Source organism: Echeneis naucrates, chromosome 6 (assembly GCF_900963305.1).
Source record: "Echeneis naucrates chromosome 6, fEcheNa1.1, whole genome shotgun sequence".
Lineage (NCBI taxonomy): Eukaryota > Metazoa > Chordata > Actinopteri > Carangiformes > Echeneidae > Echeneis > Echeneis naucrates.
In genome coordinates, this window is record NC_042516.1 from 18,475,705 (window position 1) to 18,496,244 (window position 20,540).

At 40.4% G+C, this 20,540-nt stretch overlaps 1 protein-coding gene across 1 annotated transcript in view; it reads left to right on the forward strand.

Annotated features, from left to right (window-relative positions):
* grik3 (glutamate ionotropic receptor kainate type subunit 3) overlaps positions 1–20,540 on the forward strand; it is an 83,062-nt gene that overhangs the window by 42,341 nt on the left and 20,181 nt on the right. The window contains exons 2-9 of the mRNA XM_029505124.1: positions 3,074–3,247; positions 3,466–3,723; positions 3,825–4,006; positions 6,871–6,924; positions 10,265–10,435; positions 12,046–12,189; positions 15,884–15,991; positions 17,888–18,001. Coding sequence (XP_029360984.1) covers positions 3,074–3,247; positions 3,466–3,723; positions 3,825–4,006; positions 6,871–6,924; positions 10,265–10,435; positions 12,046–12,189; positions 15,884–15,991; positions 17,888–18,001 — 1,205 coding nt within the window. The remainder of the gene's footprint in view (positions 1–3,073; positions 3,248–3,465; positions 3,724–3,824; positions 4,007–6,870; positions 6,925–10,264; positions 10,436–12,045; positions 12,190–15,883; positions 15,992–17,887; positions 18,002–20,540) is intronic.

Here is a 20,540-nt window from a genome sequence, read left to right on the forward strand (position 1 = left end):
ACACATAAGATAAGATCCATGAACTGCACAAGACTCAAGCTTGTTTTTTCCATTTACCATTTGGGGGGATTAAAATTAACAATTAAAGTAAGAAATTAGAAAAATGACAACACTGAGTACAAAGCAGAGTAAATAAGGACACTTAGATAGGTTTAAATTGGAGTATAAAGCATTTTTACAGCAATAAGAGATTTTTCTCGGATTTTGCAGTAGCAGTACTAGTTGTCATATCTTTCATCCTGGCCAGCTCTCTCCACATAAACTATAGCTTTTCAGTGTAGCCAAACCCCTCAAAGGACAAATCATGGAAACTGCTGCAATTAGTGGCTGATTTCATATTGTGGTAGGACCTGGGAGACTAATTAAAAGCCTTCGTGTCCCTGTAGACATGCTAATCTAAAGCCTTTTGACAAAGATTCACAAGATCAACTCTGAAATTCACGTGTCACAATCGGCAATAATGAACATTCAGGTGTGATAAACTTGAACCACAGTAGCCCAATCTTGAGATCATTATAGTAAATTCAACACGAAGTTAAAAACAACCTGTTAATTTCTTATTTGATGGAGTTGCTGGAGCTCTTATACATTAAGTCTCGCTATAGTGCTCATGGAAGAATTCTGAAAAGGGCACGTCAAATTATTTGCCGGATTTTCCTCCCAAGGAGTCGGTTTTCCCATGTTTATTAAATTTGTTAAAGTGCTTCTGAGCAATGCACATTTTATCCTCTTAACAGTCAAATTACTATATACTCCAGCAATTACTTAATGTACTCTAATGAGATTTCCTCACGAAAGGATTCATTTATTTTAATGTGACACATTCCACGGGGCAGTTTATGCATCACGTCCCTTTGCAGTCCGGGAAGGCTTTGAGTCATAAATAGCAAGATGAGCTTGGCTTCCAGACTTGCCACTCTACCCACAGCAGCAGAGGTATATGATTCGGTGATCTGGGCAATGGGGGCCTGTTCAGGGACGTCAGCGGGTCGCAGGTGCTATTTCCAGGCTCAGCTTTCCGAAACCAGGTATTTTGTAGGATTAGAGAAATAATAGCAGCCTAGCAGAATGTTTGTGGACCAGCCCATGAGAATGGAGGATTGGAAGCACGACATAACACACCAAATCACCAAATTAGAATAAAACAAAACAAGTCACTCTGTGTTCATCAAATCCCTTTGTGCCACGCTAAAGTCGTTCTCACAACTTCTTTCTGTATCGTTCAATAATGACGACGTTATAAAACAGTCAATGCAAAATAAAAAAGAAAATGCATGCGTATAGAGGTGGTATGGAAGAAGTCACTTTCAACGCTCTGAAAAACCAACCAGTAATTTCATCAGAGTGGGGTCTGAGCGGAGATGGGGCTGAATGAAAATTTGAAACCATTATCAACTCAAAACCAGCTTTTACATGCATTTACAAGTAGCAAAAATGACTTTAACCCTGCCTCTACAACTTTGATTGAGTGTGTTTTAAGTGTCGTCTCTCTGCAGAAAAGGCAGGTTTTAAAAGGTTGTCTCTGTAGTTCAAACGACGGCCCCAGAAATTTCTCTTCAGAACAGACGTTTGTAACTTTTGATGAAAGTGACTATTTTTTTTTTTATTATTATTATTATTGATTTATTTATTTATTTTTTAGAACTGACAGAAGATGGCAGAGACATTTTGCTTTGTTATTTAAATGTATGAAATGATGAGCGAGGAGGTGGGGGGAACCATAAGATGATGTTCCTACAGGCATCCTTTTAAGAGGCTGTCTAAACTGTCTTCTAAAGAGGCTGCAGCCGAGAAACAGACACGCTTGACGGTGCTCATAATGTTTGTTCCCTTACCAATTACACACAAATTGGGAAACTTAAAAAAAAAACAAAACTTTGATGTTATATGCTGAGTACATGACATCGGATTTTTTATTTGTGTGTGTGTGAATTCTTTGACTGCTTTAACACAATAACTTCACAGTGTGCGTTATCAACACTGGTCACATTTGAATGAAATTTTAGTGAATGTGGAAGTTTTTGTTTTATAAATCACATTCAATGCGGCTCTCCTCTCTGGCAACTCAGTTATGTCATCTCACTTCACGCTTTACTTTCACACTTATTTTGAATCTATTGAGTGGGGATAGAAAAAACTATCCAAATTAAAGCTACAAAGGCTGAAATAGCTGGATTTTTACCCCAATACAGCAAATGGCATCACTTTGTGAGCATTCAAGGCTGTCTACCTTTAAGTCAGGCTTATGTGCTGTTTAGTCTCATACATGGAGGCTGAGATAACCCTGATGACATCATGATGACATCATCGCAGTTATTGTCTGAGACTTCAGCTTTATTTTTTCTTCAGATTTAGCAGCACTTTTTTTGGCCCATATATAGAGATTACATGACGTAAACCAATTTTTTTTCTCTCTCTCTTTTTGTTTTTGATTGTATACATTTTCTAGTATCACTCTTGTACTTCCAGCATGCCATGAAAAAAAAAACCCTACGATCTCACAAATATATATATATATAAATAAAAAGGGTTTTTCCTTAGCTGCAGAATTGATGGATCTGACATATCACCATCTCAACCAGATACTCTACTTTGATGTGAACATAAAAATGTTTGGTACGTTTTTAGCGGTAGTCCATTTCATCTAAGAAACAGAAAAGTAATTTCCTTTGAATTTCATGTGAAAGAATAGTGTCCGGGTCCTGATATTTCCCCCATTGATGTTGTAAAAGCACGTCTTAATGGAGAGACAAGAGCCTAACCTGCTCAGCTGGCCTGATGGAAGAGACAGACACACACATATACACTCCTGTCAAACCATTACAGCTTTTTTACTTCAAAGCTGATCTGTTTTCCACATTCTCTGAAAATGGAGAGGGTTGCTGGATGTTTGCTGAGCAAATTTATTACCCTGTATAATGTGCCCTGCTCCCCTCACATCTAGTGCAAATGCCTTTCAATATTTTCCTCCATTTAGTTCCTCCTAGAATTGTGTGTTTTTCTCCATTTGCTTGCATTAATGTTTGAAACTGACTGTCATGGGCGTAATGTGTCCTCCGCTTTTGTTTTTCAGGGGGGATTTTTGAGCAAACAGATGGCCCTGTTTCACTTGTCAGCGCTGAAGAGCTTGCCTTTAAATTTGCTGTCAATAACATCAACAGAAACAGGACTTTGTTGCCAAATACAACATTAACATATGACATACAGAGGATCAATATCTACGACAGCTTTGAAGCGTCAAGAAAAGGTGAGTGACTCGTTTGGTGTTAATTCGAGGATGGTGATCACACTGTGGGGAAACACTGAAGAACTGGATCAGAGAGAGAGAGAGAAAAAAAAACAAACCCTATGCATCAGTTCTATGACTGTAATTGCTTTTGCCACACATCTTTCAGTTTTCTGGGGTAATTCTTACTGTACGTGCTGTTGGTTGTACTCAAGCTTTCGTTCCTTGTTCCTCTCTAGCTTGTGACCAGCTGTCTTTAGGTGTGGTTGCAATATTTGGGCCCTCGCATAGCTCGTCGTCAAACGCTGTGCAGTCCATCTGCAATGCACTGGAAGTGCCACACATCCAGGTGCGGTGGAAACATCACCCAATGGACAACAGAGACACCTTTTATGCGAATTTATACCCAGATTACTCGTCCCTTAGCTATGCCATCCTGGACCTGGTGCAGTTTCTCAAATGGAAAACTGCTACTGTTGTATATGATGACAGCACAGGTGAGTAATTTCGCAAACACGTCGCGCAAAAAGTTTCTCTAAGATCAAAGCATCCACCGCATTGACGCTGCGTTTTCAGTCATGCTGTTTCTCTTCTTCAGGTCTTATAAGGCTACAGGAGCTGATAATGGCCCCATCCCGGTACAACATCAGGTTAAAGATACGCCAACTTCCTCTTGACACACAGGACACGAGGCCCCTTCTCAAAGAGATGAAGCGAAGCCGGGAGTTCCGCATCATCTTCGACTGCAGTCACCACATGGCTGCACAGATTCTCAAGCAGGTCAGCGCGAGGGCCGTCGCATTCACATTGACCGTTTTAACGTCAGGACACATGAAAGCATGCGTTCCTCTTCCTCCAAAGCGGTCTCTATAAAACACAATTCTTATTAGGAATCGGGTCTGAATGAAAATGCAGAGGGTTTGACTTACAAAGAGGTTGGCTGTAGCTAAGTGGGAGGAGAGCAGCAGTAGAACTGCGCCAGCAGCGATTAAGTTGAAGAGAAATTTAACTGTCAGGGAGTGTGAGGGACTTCCACTGGTGCCACCTGCCCGGTATAGACTATATAGAGTATAAAATTCTAGACATCAAACTAAAACTCGGAAATCGCAAATTTGGCAGGATATACCTTTTTTTTTTTTAAGTACATTTATTTCAACAATGAGCTGAGATCAGCAGCGATAGATGCAGCTCATTTTCACATCTTTTGCAACTGCCCTTCTATTTTCCATTTGACCTAGTTGTGCTAGACCTTTTATGGAAAAATGGTCACCCAATTTCATGTAAATATACATCCCGTCATCAGGAGTTACAGCCAACATTATTAATTATTATTCATTATCAACACTGCTGTTCTATAAGCAAAGGCAATCAACGAATAGCTGTCATGATGATAGAGTGGGAACTGTGTAGGTGATCCAATGCTCTATATATGTCAGAAACTGGCATCTCCTCCATTTAGTTGCTGTCAGCTTCTATTAAAATGTCTCGCAAATTCGCCATCTCCTCCCAAGTTATTTGAATAACTCAGTCGTCCTAAGTTATTGAGATGCAAGTTGACATATATCTGCTTGTGGCCAGTCTGCACATGTCACTCCGAGAAATCGGTGTCCACTTGTGAGTAGAAGCGAGAGAAGGTTTTGAGGCAAAAATTCTCCAGCCAGTTCTCTGCCACAGGCAAACTGTCAGGGCACCGTGGTACAAGCCAAAGCTTTTCTATTTAAAAATCGCTCAGACAGCTCCTGTTGTCCAACACACTGATATAATAACTAGAGGTTCTAACTAAAAGTTGTTGCTGTGACACGTTCTTTGCTGCGGTACAAATTAGATTTAAGACAAAGACAAAACTGCAGCATTACATTAATCAGGACAATGTTATCAGACAATCATAGCCTTCCCTTAATGGGGGGGTGCAGAGCATTGCGTTATGGTGAAGGACAATAAGGATCTGAACTACACTTCTTATCTCAGAACAACAAACCAAAAAGATCCATTGGCACTTTGAATAACAGTTCACACAGTTTTCCCATCACTAACTGTGCCCCTTAAATTAAAGTCTTAAATAGTTTAATTTGCCTTTTTTGCTGGTTGGACTTTCTTTTGTAAATGATTACTCACTTGCTGACTTCTTGTTCACAACAGCCGGAAATGATTTCCTCTCCACTGCCTTAAAACACAGATGTTCTAATAAAAGACATAATATATAATCGTGGATTTATGATTTTTCATGAACTGTAATTCAGAAAACCAGCAAATAGTCAAATTGGAAAAGGAGAGAGTAAAATTTGGCAGGAACTTTTAATATTACGGCACATGATTTGCAGTCTCTCAATAAAGCAGTTTACTGCTAAAGGAAAAATTGGGGGGAAAAAAAAAAATCATCTTCATTTTGATTTGCACCAGATTTGATCAGCTGCTGAACTCCAGCACGCTCAGATTTACGGATCGCTCTTATGTAGCTTCACAAAAAGGATACTCAGCTCTAAGACAGTCGAAGGCAGGGATTTCATGGACTTTGACTTGTGCAGATACATGAACATAAGGGAGAATGTGACAACTGAAAGAGTTAAAACAGGTCTTACGTTTCAGGTACTGTGATGCGTCACGATATTTGATTTGTCATACGGTGAGGCTCGTTTACATGCTGTGGCCCGGCAAGTACACCTGCACTGATTGTGCCTTTGTCAGGTTGTACTCCCCCTCAGATTGAAAGGAAGAATATACAAAGTGTGTCCTTGCTTTAATTACAAAAAAAATAAAGAAATCCTTGAATTCCTTTTGCCCTGAATCACATCACAACACTTCGGTCTTTATATTAAAACAAGATCCTGCTACTGTAGAGAACGAGGACATATGGAGATTAACTAAAATAAGCTCTCAATGAAGAATGGAAATGTGGACAGAGTCACGTTGCATCATACTGTAAATTCACGCTGCAGCAGCCGAGGAATTATTTTAATTAATGAATCTGCTGCCAACAATGCAAAACATGACATGAAGTTTCAATGTCATGTATTTGGTTTCATGTCTGTTTGGTAGATGGAGAAGTGAATTTACTTGCACATAAACACAGCATCTTATTTATATAACCTTGCCGGTTTTTTGTTGTTGTTTTTTTTTTTTTCCTTTTCTTTTCCTTTGCCACAACAGATGGTACAATTAAATGGGAAGCACAGCCGCCATGGGAATGTGGTGCCTTTGAATGTAGATTGAGTGAAACAAGTGGCAGTGATGGAGTGTTCGGATACGAGACAAAGATTACCGAGCTCTTTTGATTGAAGGCTCTCCTCTCTGCTGGGATAACGTCACATGCCCCGAGCCATTGCAAACCATTTAAATGCATAGAAAAGCATCAAATAATGTTGCTATTTGGTACATTTTTCAGGACCACACACGGAGCAGAAATAGCGGCAAGTGATGGAAGACACTTGATGACACAATGAAGCGCCCGTTGATCAATATGCTCATTAAAATGTGCCTTTTTTTTTTCTTTGCCGCTGAAAGTCATTTTGTGTTTCTCTTTAGGCTTCGCCTTTTCTGAATGTGATCTTGATTTTATAATACTGTGACAAGACATAATGCCCGTGTTCTCTCACTTGTCTCCATTCATTCATACTGTCGCCCCTCTGTTGTCCGTATCCTTCCAGGCCCAGACCATGGGGATGATGACAGAGTATTACCACTATATCTTCACCACTCTGGTAATGTACCGTGCTTGTTAATGCAAATAGAGTCCCATTTGTTCTCATCTCCCTACTGCTTGAGTTTTTGATGAATAGTGGCTAATTGCCAATGGGCTTTGGATTCAGTCCATGATATCAATTTTGTTTGACAAGCTGGGGGCATAATGGAGTCTTCAGTGTGTTGTACTAAACACTCTTTATAGTAAAGTCGACAAAAGTCTTTGAGGTGGCGGGATAGAAAAAAAACAAAACAAAACAAACAATCTGACATCCAGGGGTGCAGAGGAGAAAATGTTCTCCCGTTTTAAGAGTGAGAGTGAAAATGTAAATGAAATTGTATAGTAATAGCAAAGCACCATTAAATATTATTATTAATGCTAACTCCATGATTTTAATCAAGCTAAACAGAAAAATTTCGCAATCTAGGTTTTTCATCATTGCTAAAAGAAAAAAAAAATAGGACAGCAGGTTTTAGTTTTACTTTAACAATGAAGTGAGAAAAAAAGATAATTAGCATTCATTCTATGACGCTGACTTCAGTCTGGGGATATTCCATTATTTTCTTATAGTTGACAAATTCCATGAAAGACTAAAACTAGCTATGAATTGATCTCCCAAGTGGTTCCTGTGTAGTTTATATTGTTAGTGTTCAAAACATGCAGTCCAATCTATGAAAGACACGAGCCACACTTGCGTCGGATGACACATTTGTTCATTATTAGACAGTATAAGCGCTCTGCACTGCACTTTGAGTTATTCCATTATTCAATCTATTGCAGCAGGAAAAACTCACCTGTGCATCAAACATGGATAAATCCAATGCTGAGGATCGTCCACCACAGAGTGACATTTCTTAGAAACTCAAGTGGCCACCATCTTAAAACTATAGTCCTTCTATAAATCCTACTTACATGAAATATGCAATAATAATACAATTATATAATACTCCTCTAAATCCTACTGTCCTGAAAAATATAATGTTTTCCAGTCATTTTGGAAGATGAGGTTTGTGGTGCTATTGAATTGTATAGTGATTTGTTCATTAGACACTCCACAATACAGCAATACTTGAACAGAACCATCCACCAAAGCTCTCGCTTTGACTTGTTCTCAATTTGAGAATTATAAGCGCCACGCCACAGGACAGTTGTGTCAGACTTCATTAAGTCGAGCTAGGGGTGCCTACTAATCCACCAACTCAATGTATGTCCTCAGAAGGAGGAGCTGTGCAGAGGATGAAAGTCTTTCACGCTGTTGGTAACATAACCTGGGCATGTCGCAGATTTACTCCTGTTTTGAGCATTTCAAGCTCTCACTCTGCTAAAGTGATCTTGTCTGACTAATGCAAGCAGACCCAGCAGGGAGGCGGTGCGGCGCTTCCCAGTAACGCCAGCTATTTGGTGACAAACAGACTGAGCGGGAATGAATACCAGCATGTTCTGTGCTGTTCTTTCACTCTCAGTTACTGCCTCCATTTCATCTTGTCTCGTGCACACAAACACACACACTTGCACACTTGCAGTCTCTCTGGACTCGGCCAGTCTGTTGTGATGATGCGATATGACATAGGGGTCCAGGCATGATGGGCGTCATCTTTCACACTTGGCAGCGTGGGAATGACATTGTTCTGCCATGCGTTATGTTTGTGTGGCATGTCTACTGCTTTAATAAGGAAATCCAAACCTTTTTTTTGGGGGGTGGGGCTTGCACTGGTCTATTTGTTGAGTATAGCACCTTGGAAACAGACTGAAAAAAAATATTTAGTTTAGGATTTACTTTTAAACTTCTAGTTGAATTGAGTTTCTGCAACAGTAAAAAAAAAAAAATCTTGAAAGGAGGATATCTTTATAGAATCATAATGCGGTATCGCTCTGAGGCTGGGATCCACTGACATATTGATAGACAGACCATTAGGAAGATTACACCTGGCGGCGGATTTGATCCAAAATGATGAATACTTGCACGGTTTGCATAGCAATACAATTTCCTTTTGATGGAATCCACTGATATCTGTGTTTTATCTTCTGAGGTGAGGGGAAATGCTGGCTTATTAGAGCATGAAAGACCAACAGCAGAGTGGTATAGGGTAATGACTTCCTTGTCCTTTGAAATGAGCGTGTCATACTTCCCGTCTTGTCGAAGCTATCTCTGTAGAGAAGGTAAAGCCAAGAACTTCTGTAGGTACCCAGAGGTACGCAGTCTAATCTCAGGAAAAAGACTTCTGTGCAACACCGTTGTAGGACTACAATGCTTTTTTTGTATGAGATGTGAGTGTGTGTGTGTGTGGCAGTGCTGCAAAAAGTGAACTTATAATTGGAACAACTTGCTTTCCTGCCATTCCAGAAAAACTGCCCTGAAATGAAATGAGGGCATCACCAAAAGATGAATTGTATTTTACCACATTTCTGTCTCAGTTAGTTTGTATTCTTAGCTTCAAAGCAAAGAAGCTTGTAACCCGATCTACTTTTCGGAGTGTTACTGAATGTCATATAGAAGAATAGTGATCTAACTTTGATCTCTGTTTATAAAAGATTGTACTGTACCACATGGTAGTGTTGGAGGAAAAAGAAAGGAGAAATATCTCAGTGACTGGCAGCGACCGTTCTTTAGCAAGTGTCTGACACGCTCTCATTCCCCCAGCACTGACCCCACAGGGTACTAATGAAATATCCATGTTCATCCAAATGTCTTTTCCGAACCCTCCGGCCCATTCCGACACGACATGTGTCAACATGCGACTTCACACTTCAGCTGCAATGGCTGCCCCAGAAATTGCAGCGTCTCAAATTGAATTGCTTTTTGCTTAGTCGCCAGGGGAAGGCCGGAGTTAAATTATTAATATGTCCCAAAAGAGCTGGTGTCGTTTTCTTTTTTCCCCTTTCTTTAAAATATTCTTTGCTACAAACAAAAACTAAATTTGAAACTTCTCAATTAATAAATTTAACCCTGAAGAGATTTTATTTGATTGAACGTGATCAAGAAAGACAAAAACATATAACACAAGCTTGGAGTTTGTGCAGCGTAATTCATTATTATGTAGGTACAAAAACAATAACAATTTGTCAATACTAAAAGCATTTGCCAGCAGAAAAGCAACTCGACCACTCGGGCCTTTTAAGATTTAATTTATCACACAGACACTGCTCAGATACCACAATTAAATCTCCTGATCTGACATTGAAAACCGTATTTCTCTTTCCTTTCACTTCACTTGGTCTTAATATAGCAAGTCTTTAATCAGCTGCTGCGTCATTCCCTTTTTAAGTGAGGGGAAAAAAAATACTTAAAATAAAGATGCTCAATGTTTGGCAGCCAAAACGAGGATGCATCCTTCATTACTGCCGTGTCTCCCAAAAAGGACTTGATGGCCATTGACCTGGAGCCATATCGCTTCTGCGGTGTCAACATGACCGGTTTCCGCATCCTCAACGTGGATAATCCGCAGGTTGCATCCATTGTGGAGAAATGGTCGATGGAAAGACAGATACCACCTAAACCTGATTCAGGCCTGCTGGAGGGCATCATGACGGTATGTTTTATTTCTTCTGCATTCTCTCACCTGTCCAAATGTCAACATAAAGACACCACATTTGTCTGTCAGTCCGTCTTATCTGTTGCTTTCGCCCATGGAAAGAAACGCTTTTCACTCCAGCAGCGGCCCATAACAAATCCTTTCACCGAAGCAATCACTGTGCATCACGAACATCTCATTAGGTGCACCTTCAGATCCACACAAACTCTCTTTGAGGTTGTGGCTCATGAATGAACAAAGTATAAATACATTATTAAGTATGTAAACATAGCAGTGGTTTTTCGCCACAGTTCAGCTGAGTTTTAAATGGGAAAGGTGCCTATTTTAAGTGTTTAAAAAGAAATGGTCGGCCATTGGTAATATACAGAGTGCTTCTGGCAACATCCAATCTAGGATTGGATTTTTGCAAATATCTGCTATTTATTCAGTCGGGGCAAAAATGACTGTGATTTGGTCAAAAAACACAAATAAGTCAAGCTTACATAATTTGTGCAATGTTTGTAAATGACAACTTATTAGGGTATTCAAGTACAAATTGTCTACCCTTGAACCCGAGTACACTTTTAGCTGCCATGATATACAGCTACATTGAGCCAAAGATCTCTGAAGCTGAACAGGAGAAAATTGCCGCCTGGTTGTGTTCTGGCATCCTGAATATTGGCATCTTTGGAGTTTTCATTAATCCTTTCGACATTACAGACAAGGGGTGATGTGATGGTGTGGTTAACATTCATTAAGCCGACTCTCCTTTGAATGTGCCAGTCTCTCCGAACAAATTTTTCTAACCAGGGACATCCCTTTACAGCCGTTCTTTCTTTCCTCCCCAAATAGGTTGTTTGTAGCACAATGCACCATTGTCTCAGTATGTTTCCGCCAAAATGAAAACAAATGTGGCTTTGTCCAGTGTGCCAGAAAATGATTCAATTTGTGTCATACTGGCAAACAGTAACTGCTGATAAAAGATACAAGTCTGTCACTAAATACTGACCATCTATCAGGTTTTATGGTTTTTAAAAGTCATATATCCATGAAGGATAATAATGTAACGATGACGTGGAATACTGTATAAATGTTCAAATCAATTCTGTTGTTCTATTTGTGTATCTGTGCCATTGCTGAATTCCCCATAAGTTTCATTATCAAAACAAAATCCACATTAACCAAATGTATGTTTGCTGTGCTTTTCTTTGTAAAGTGATCTAAACAAAAACAGGAGTATATATAGAATGATCAGTGACAAATACAAAAGACAATTTTAACTCTTTAATTCTGAATTTAAATTATATCTAGAATTTAGTTGGCAAAGGATTTAAAAAAAACGAGACTTTGAAGAGAGTTTGAAACCCTGATGTGTAAGAATGAAGGATTAATAGTTTGCGTTTATATCATATTTTGAAAATGTAATGCGTCAAACCTGGAGAAATCACGCTGAATAATAAAGATCCAAGTGCCAAAGAGATACTAACGAAAAAAGAAGAAATACTATCTTTTTGTACCTTTAGAGCTCCCCTTTATTCGTGTCTATTGTTTGAAGATTAGAGTGGTGAAGAGCCAGTGTTTGTCTTTCCACAGCCATCAGCTGAAATAATGTTCACCCCTTATTCCAGACAGATGCAGCTCTGACCTATGATGCAGTCCACATTGTGTCCGTCTCATACCAGCACGCTCCGCAGATGACGGTAAATTCGTTGCAGTGCCACCGCCACAAACCCTGGAGATTTGGAGGGCGCTTCATGGGTTTCATCAAAGAGGTGATGGGACACCTGTGGCCGGTTGCTATTTGATTTAAAGCGTTATTTATTTCACTGATTGAGTGGTGAGCGTGGCAATATGACTGGAGTAAGGACAATGTAGCACTTAGATATTTACCCAGCAAATCAATAATATCCACATACAAAGGAAACCAAGCCTTGATAGACACATCAAAGCAGTGGTGTTGTCAGCCTTATAAACTCCCTGTATTCATAACCTATTTTCCAGAAAGCATGTACTGTAACACTTTGAAAGCTCAACTTGTGTAATCGGCTCTTATTTCATCTAACACAAGAGCCTGACAGTGCCTCAGAATACACAAACAAGTCTGTGCAAAATGGCAGATGAAGGTTGTGCAGAAATTCCACCATTTGTATCTTGATTTGTTCAAACAACTAAATCATTTGTATTCGTCTTGGGTGTGGTCGTGGAAGTGTCAGGAATTCCATTTGTTTCCCCCTTCGCACTGAGTACTGTGAAAGGAAAAGCACGAGCCAAGTCTGAATGTTTACGGAGAATTTATAGAGGATCTGCCTCATCTGTGTGTACTGCACTTTAAATTTGCATATACCCACAGAGCAGTGGGAACGACAGCAACCATATAAAAAGATAGAGGGGCTGAGCGTGGTCGTGGGTGTCCTGAGCCCGACGCACCCGGTCACAGCAAAACAAAATCCTCCTCCATTAAAATACCACCATGTTTCTGTGTGGTAGAACTGCTCAGGCCCCAGGGCCAAAGCCTGAGTGGGCTGCATTTGCGCCTACGCCTGCCAACATCAAATGTCACAAATGTGAATGCAACTGTGATTAGTTGTCTGCCTCAATGTGTCAGCCATTGGTGGCTTGTCTGGGGTTTTCTGGCATAGCTTCCAGCAACGCTCGAGGATAAACTGGTACCGCTGAGGGATGGACGGATGCTGCCATCACCTGACTTTCACTTTGCATTTCAATGTTTACCTTCGATCCATATGAGCAGAGAATGAAGTAGGGGGAGGTGTGTGGCTCATCCACTTGACTGAGGAGAAGGCAAAATGACCCCAGACTCACTGATGGATATAAGCTGCCGCTCCCCCTTTCCAGTCTTAGGTACCAGGATTATAGGGAGCTCAGTATCACTGCTGTACTGGCTTACTTCCCAGTTCGGTGATAAGCAGACCCAGAATCAGACAGAGAGAAAAAAAAAACAAAAAAAACATTTGTTTCCTCTAATGCATCACTTTGAAAGGAAGCGTGATTAAGCTGGAGGTTTGACTTGGTTTCCCCAAAGTTGTTTCTTCACCACTAGACAAAGTCCCTGAGAGAGAAAAGCCCGGCCTTCTACAATGGCACACTTTCTCTTGTGTCATTAAAAAAAAAAAAAAAAAGAAGTCTTAAATTGCTGCTGCAGAAATCCTCGGGTATATTTGGTGAATCATAAGCAAACTGCAATTTTAATTTATTTTTTATTTTATTTTTTACTTTAAAATATAGACAGACTGCAATCCATTTGTTTTTGGAAGCAAGGACGGCAGTCCCGAAAAAGCGCCGCGCCAGGATTAGAGCGCTGCTGCTCGTTTTTTTCAAAACAGTGCACTAAGAGCAGCGAGGTGTCGAGTTTGCCAGCTATTATCTATTATCTATGCGTTTATTAAGTGTTCTGGCGTCTTCTGGCCTTCCTATGCAGCAGTCTGACTTAGTCACTCCAGTGCAACATGCTGACCTGACCTGACTTTTACAGCATCGCAGACTGGAGTACACTTCCTCTGAGAATATTGTAGCCTGTTACATGGACGAGTTTGTGTGTAATGAAACAATTCAAATTTTAACCCCGTCTCTGTGACATGCCATTGAGCAATACTGGAGGGTCTGATGACATGCAATTAAAGGAGGTGGATCGGTGGTGAACGGATGGAGGTGATATTTTTTTAGAGATGGATTAGAATCTTATTTTCAGCTGTCACTAAATAAAAAAATGAGGGGTCGATTCCACAGTATGGAGCGTGTGAATATTAGTAGTCTGCCCGTGTAAACAGAAAGGGAGTTATAACAACTAACCATCCATTTATAATGACATAATAACAACCACGACTTGGGAGAAAATGGCATTTTTGTCCTTCCACTCATGATGTGACCATTTTCCCCAACCCCAGGATTTAATGTGGAAAGTGTGCTCTGAAATCCAATGCCCCATATTAAAATGGTGGTGAGCTGCACATCCCCAACTGGCATAAGATCCATGAATGCTATTGTTAGCATCTAAGTCGCAGGAACAATATCTGCCTGTCTGCCAAAAGAGCAAACACAATTACGCTTAGGCTTACACCATTACAATGCACAACAAACAATGTTGTGTGTGTGTGTGGTCAGTTGAAACAATGAGCACTGTTGACTATCTGAAGAATATGTACCACTATGAACGATGTTAGTGATTTGTAAAGATCGCGACAAAGGCCCCTTAACCATTTTTTTTTTTTTTTTACCCCTCCCTCTATGCAAACATACCCGAGTGTTTTGTTATCGGAACACTTATTCCGGCCTGATTTATGCTTCTTTCAAGACAAGGTTCTGACATGCTCTGAAGGTCGAATTGGTCCTTCAGATGTGAAGTGGCTCAGGCATTTATGTCACTCTTTGAATTAAAGCTGTTCAAACATGCCACCCACCTCATGGCGTTTAGCTAGATGAAATGAGGTATGAGGCATTTTGGAAAAGGAGAGTGACAAGCATTTGTCCTTGAAGCGTCAACCTTCACACAGCAAGTTCTGACAAGGCACAGGGAAAGACAGGAGAAGGATATAGGCTGGATTTTAGGTGTCACACAACTGCTGCTCTTCAGTACAGAATGATTGATGATACTCTGTCGGACTTCATCAAATAAATCTAATGTCCTCATCACAGAATGTGGCTAAATGAACAGGGCCGCTAGTGGAAAATTAAAAATCTGTTTCCACATGAAGATCAGAACAGAGAAAAAAGAAAACGAAACTAGAACAAATCAGACAACAACAATGACAGAAACAGTCAGCTACATCACTATTGATAGTTGGTCACTTCTTTTAGTGGAGGTGTGAGAGAAACGGGTACAGAGACTGTGAAGTTAGTGTAGGCACACAGCTGTGGAGGTGGCGGGTATCAAGGAGAAGTAATAGGGGGCAGTTAATTGATTTTCCCCCTCATGAGGAATCAAGCAAAAGGAGATGGTTGTTAATTAACTCTGTAGTCTGGAGGAAAAATGCTTTGGAGGCGTTGAGAGGTAAAATGTATTTTTAAAAAAAATGCAGCTTGTACAGTTTGTGTTTGTACTTTTGTTGTGTGGGGGTTCGTGCATGTGTGGGTGTGAATTCTCTGTCAGTGAAAGATGGAGGGTGCTGTGGCATGTTTGGTGACAGCACTTGTACATTTCTCTACGACCACTTCCTCATTATTTCAGACATATTGCAACTTGCACTCCAAAAAACAAAACAAAACAAAAAAAAAAACTAGAAAACAGCAGTGCCATATTGGAATGCTTTACGCTGCACATGTGATGGTACAACACCAGAAGTGCTGCGGAATCAAAGGGACACCTCTGATCTAATTTTATGGGGCGACAAATCAGGAATTATGAGAGTAAATAGTCCTGCTTATTGCAGTATTGCTGTATAAATGTCAGATTGTACAACTATTTATACATGTATGTGCAGGAATCCATATTACAACTATATTATCTTTCAGTCCCACTGGGATGGTTTGACGGGGAGACTGTCATTCAACAAGACAACTGGTCTCCGCACAGACTTCGACCTGGACATCATCAGTCTAAAGGAGGATGGACTAGAAAAGGTAACTTTTTTTGTTGAAGTAGTACCTTGACTCTCAGTGCAGACTTTGCCATGATGGAATAAAGCCAACCGATTTGTCTGTCGCGGGATGCAGTCCATGGGAAAAATAAAATCTATGAATAAAATAAAAATAGAACTTCTGGGAAGAAAAATATGGATTATTAATTTTAGTAAAGATTCTCTTCTTGATGTGCAATAAAATCTGACTGTCATTTACCTCCTAACAAGGAAGCCAATTGGCTGTTTCAACATAAGCATAAGTCAGTGGATCATAAAGCAAATTGGATTAGGGTACACATTAGGGTGTTAATTGCAGCTTCTCTTAATGATAATTCGAGGTGATGCCCAAAATGCTGTTTGGTGGTAATGAGCTGTATAAACATGTTTTCAAAAAAAAGCAAGAAAGGAAAAATAACAATTGAAAGCAAAGTGCCCTCCGGACTATAACGGCTTTTCTCTACTAGAGGGTTTTCATACATTATGGATACATCAAATAGGGATAAGTCCCATTATGACTTCCTCAAGTACTCCCTAAAGGCTCAAGATCATATAATAGCTGGGGCTTTTCAGCGTGTAACCCTTCTGTTCAAGAACAGAGCTTGTGACACTGCTGCTTTGAAATTATTCCTCTTCCCCGCTTTTACTGGCATCTCCTTGCGTCCCGTGTGCGTGGTCAATTAAGCTGAAGCACAGTTATCTTGCAAAAAGTATATTAGCATATTAGCTGCATCCTCTCATTGTGTCTCTGACAAATCCTGTGCTGAAGCATGTGAGTGTTCGTTGATCCTGCAGATCCTTTTTTTTTCATGCTTCTTCCTCTCCTTTTTTTTTTTTTTTTTTTTTTAGCACGTATATCCGTGGAATCGGCTTTAACAGTATGAGCCTGTTAAGATGTGGGCAATTCCCAACTAATCCATTGTAATTGAATATTAGCCCAAGTTTGAGCTTTCGCTGGAATTATGAGCAGGTTCTCAGAGTGCCACTTTCACTCGTCAGCTCACTCAGCCAGCACGCTCGGGAGGGTGAAATAAATGTTGTGCTCTCCTCCTGTTTGTGTGAGTAAGTAACTTTCGCATCAGGTCTTTTACTAATCATGTTGAATGAATTGTAATTGGGTACAATTAAAACACATTTTGCAAAAGCACTATGTATTTGCAGATATTTTTAAATCACTCTCTTGGAGTTCCCTGTGATTGTGTGACAAGCTGTAACTAATGTGCTTTTCAAATTAGAGCATATGCCTCTCTCTGGATTAGACAGGGAGGACATTAACCAGCGTTTTTCTGTGGGGCATTGTGGTTGCCTTTAAATGCATTCACCTCAAGCACAAACCCCTTGTGAATATTAAAAGCGGTAGTCGCAGAGGGAGCAGGAAAGATGGAAAGAGGGCTCGGGAGTGGGGCTTGACTTGCAAACGGAGATTGTTACCGACGGCTACGGGACTATTTGTGCTAATGATATGTTCCAGAGTGAGTCTCTACAATGTGCAGAGCATTTTGCCGGAGGGCTTCTCGCATGTATAACTCCTTTTATTTGTCCAAACATCTTAGCTTTTCTCCCTGAGACTGCAGAGCAAAATTACTTTCACAACTGAGCCCGACTGGCAACCCAATGGTGTTTCATTATCCTGATTAACTGCACTGCTCTTCCAATATATTCAATAATGTTTTAATAAAGATGCTCATCACATGATCCCGCTCTCTTTGACTTGCCCATGCTGCTGGATTTCTTTCAAACTACCCTGCGCTTTCCAAAACACCTTGTTCTGCTGATATAAAGTAGCTGCCGGACGTGTGCTCAAGCGGGCACTAATCTAGTAGACAGGGGAGTCTGTTGGGGTCACAAGGCCCATCAACAAATACAGAACACTTAGCCACACACTCTTCATTTTTCACAGGTGGGGAAGTGGAGTGCGTCTGGAGGCCTTAACATCACAGAAGTACCAAAGCGAAAAGGGATGAACATCACCGATTCCCTGGCAAACCGCTCCCTCGTCATCACTACCATCCTGGTACGTCACCTGTGCAGCCTGGCGTAAAATTTTTCCTCAAACACGTCCTATAAATAATCTTTTGAAATTCCGGTTTTAGAGTGAGGACAATACATTTCTTCCCAGCAGACGTATTCATTTCAATCGAGACCTGAATTAACTCCAAACGACTGCATGAAAAACATAAACATCCATTTTCCACGTGACTGATACATTAAAACAGAGCATGTAAATGATAGAGTTGACGTCAGATATTCTACTTTTACATCTAAAGTCAAACCCCCACCCCACTCTTAAGACTCTAATTTCAACAGTCAGCATTTTGAACAATTCATGTTAGCCTTATCAGCAGCTCACAGGTGACCACAGATCCAGCTGTCCTTACAGCTGAAGAGCTTCAGCTTTACTTTACATAATTACCAAGAATTTCAACTGTCAAAATCTGTCATCATTAACATCATAACTGCTTGTGTCCACTGTGCACAGACAGAAAGCTTGACGACCGGAAGAGAAGTGTCTAAGCTCGTGAATGTTTAATTATCAGTGATAAGGGTTTAATGTTAATGTTACACCTCAGCCGTATTCAATGGGGGGGGGGGACTAGGTGTAGCGAGGTGAAGGAACTGTGGAATTAATTACATGTTCAGATGTTCAGGAAGAGCTGGGTGACCCCTTCCACCAGCTTTACATCCCATTCATCTGCGGATCATCAGCTGTATGTACTTAACAGTGTCATTGGACGTGGGGAACCGAGTACACAGGTACTGCCCTCGATGCACCTTTTCGGGACAGATACGCAGGCTACAACAATAAACACTATCATTATGCCGATGCTGGATCACAAGGCTGTAATTATGACAAGTGAGGTCAAGGCAGGACATAATTAATGTCTATCAGGTGCAATCTGTGGTAATTGTGTCTCAGAGAGGAGGAAAGGAAGAAGGCTTTAAGCGGCGTGTTGCTCAACTTCTGTACAAGGAAGTGCCAGCGCTTTCTGATTTGCTGTTGATATTAAGATTAGCTATTTTCCACCTCGAGAAGTTCAAGTGTTTCAGGTTCCCATTAAGTTTTCAAAAAATTTCTAAATGCATTTGAATATTTCTGATATGCTCCTGGAGTTTATTTTTCACTGGGAATCATTAGTTTAAGATCATAAAGCTGCTTACATTCAAATTGCCAAAGAGTATTTCAGCTTTAATATCAATCTCTCCTCTTAGCATAATGACATTGCATCAAACTGATTCCACCGATGCATGAACAAGACGTCTGACAGCTTTATAGCGATAACTTTGTCGAAGAGATTAAGGCTCTTAATGTGTTTTCCCGCTTACATTAATTGTTTGCACTCCATTGCCTATAATGTTTCTGCGCAGGCCGACCTCCCTCCTCTTTCTGTTATGCACGCCCATGCTGCGATTGTGAGGGTAGAACTGGTATAAACACTTTGATTTCACTTCAAACCTTGGGGAATAGCAAGAATTGGAAGGCTAGAAACAGATGGTAATGACTTTTTCCCTTAACATGCAAACTTTTTGATCAAGTTAATTGGACAACTTGAACAAACTTTGTGGCGAAGCACTTACTCTCTACATGCATTGTCATCAAGTATTCATAACTTATTATTTATTTAAGAGACCGTGCTAATTGTAATGTCCAAAAAGCTTCGTGTTTTAATAGCGCACAATTAAAGATGTTTATCGTTTACGGTATGTTTTTAGAGGTATTTTTATTTTTATTTAATTTCTAAAATAAATTGCTTTGTGCTAGGTTTGGTTTACAGAACCATTTGAAAGCAGCTAGCGTCAAGCAGCACATTTGTGTCCATGTGCCACCAGCTAGTGGTGGTGGAAAGCTCCACTTCCCCCCATGAGGAACAAATTAAGTAAGGAGTAAGGAGTGCAGGAACTGTGCGTTTTCTCCTCCGACTATTCTGTTAAAAAAAAAAAAAAAAGGACAAGGTCACCTTCACTAGAGAATCAATTACTCTGCTTCTGAGCTCAGTTAGTAAATTATACATCTGGCTATTTGAAGCAATAAATTGTATTACAGGCCTTGCATTAATGGACCAACATGTTTTGAAGTGCACAGCAGGACATGCAAGTCTATCTGGCGGGGAAACGGTAACAGCCACTAAATAAAGGAAATCATTTATGAGCTAGTCCGTGTTAGTCATTGTCACTGCAGGCATCAGCTCAGTTTCTCTCCCTTGGAGGTTGGTGACAATTGATGAAGGCAACATTGTGGGCATGTTCCATTTCACTGCTGCATTCTGTTCCTAATCAAGCTTTTATACAGCTCAAATTATGAGCAGCCAGACAGGATATTACAGGCCAGTAAAAGAGTGTCAGCCACCTGACCGTAAAATGAACCGGCCTGTGAGCCGGTTATATAGGTCAACGTGCAGCAGTGTGGGGAAGTGTGGAAGGTTCAGTTAGCTCATCTCTGCAGGCACATCGATTATATCAACATTTCTTCATTGTGCACTGCAACAAACAACGGTTACAGCTTTGGAATTTTGAAGATATATACTTACATTAACCTTAAAGCAACTCATCAGTGT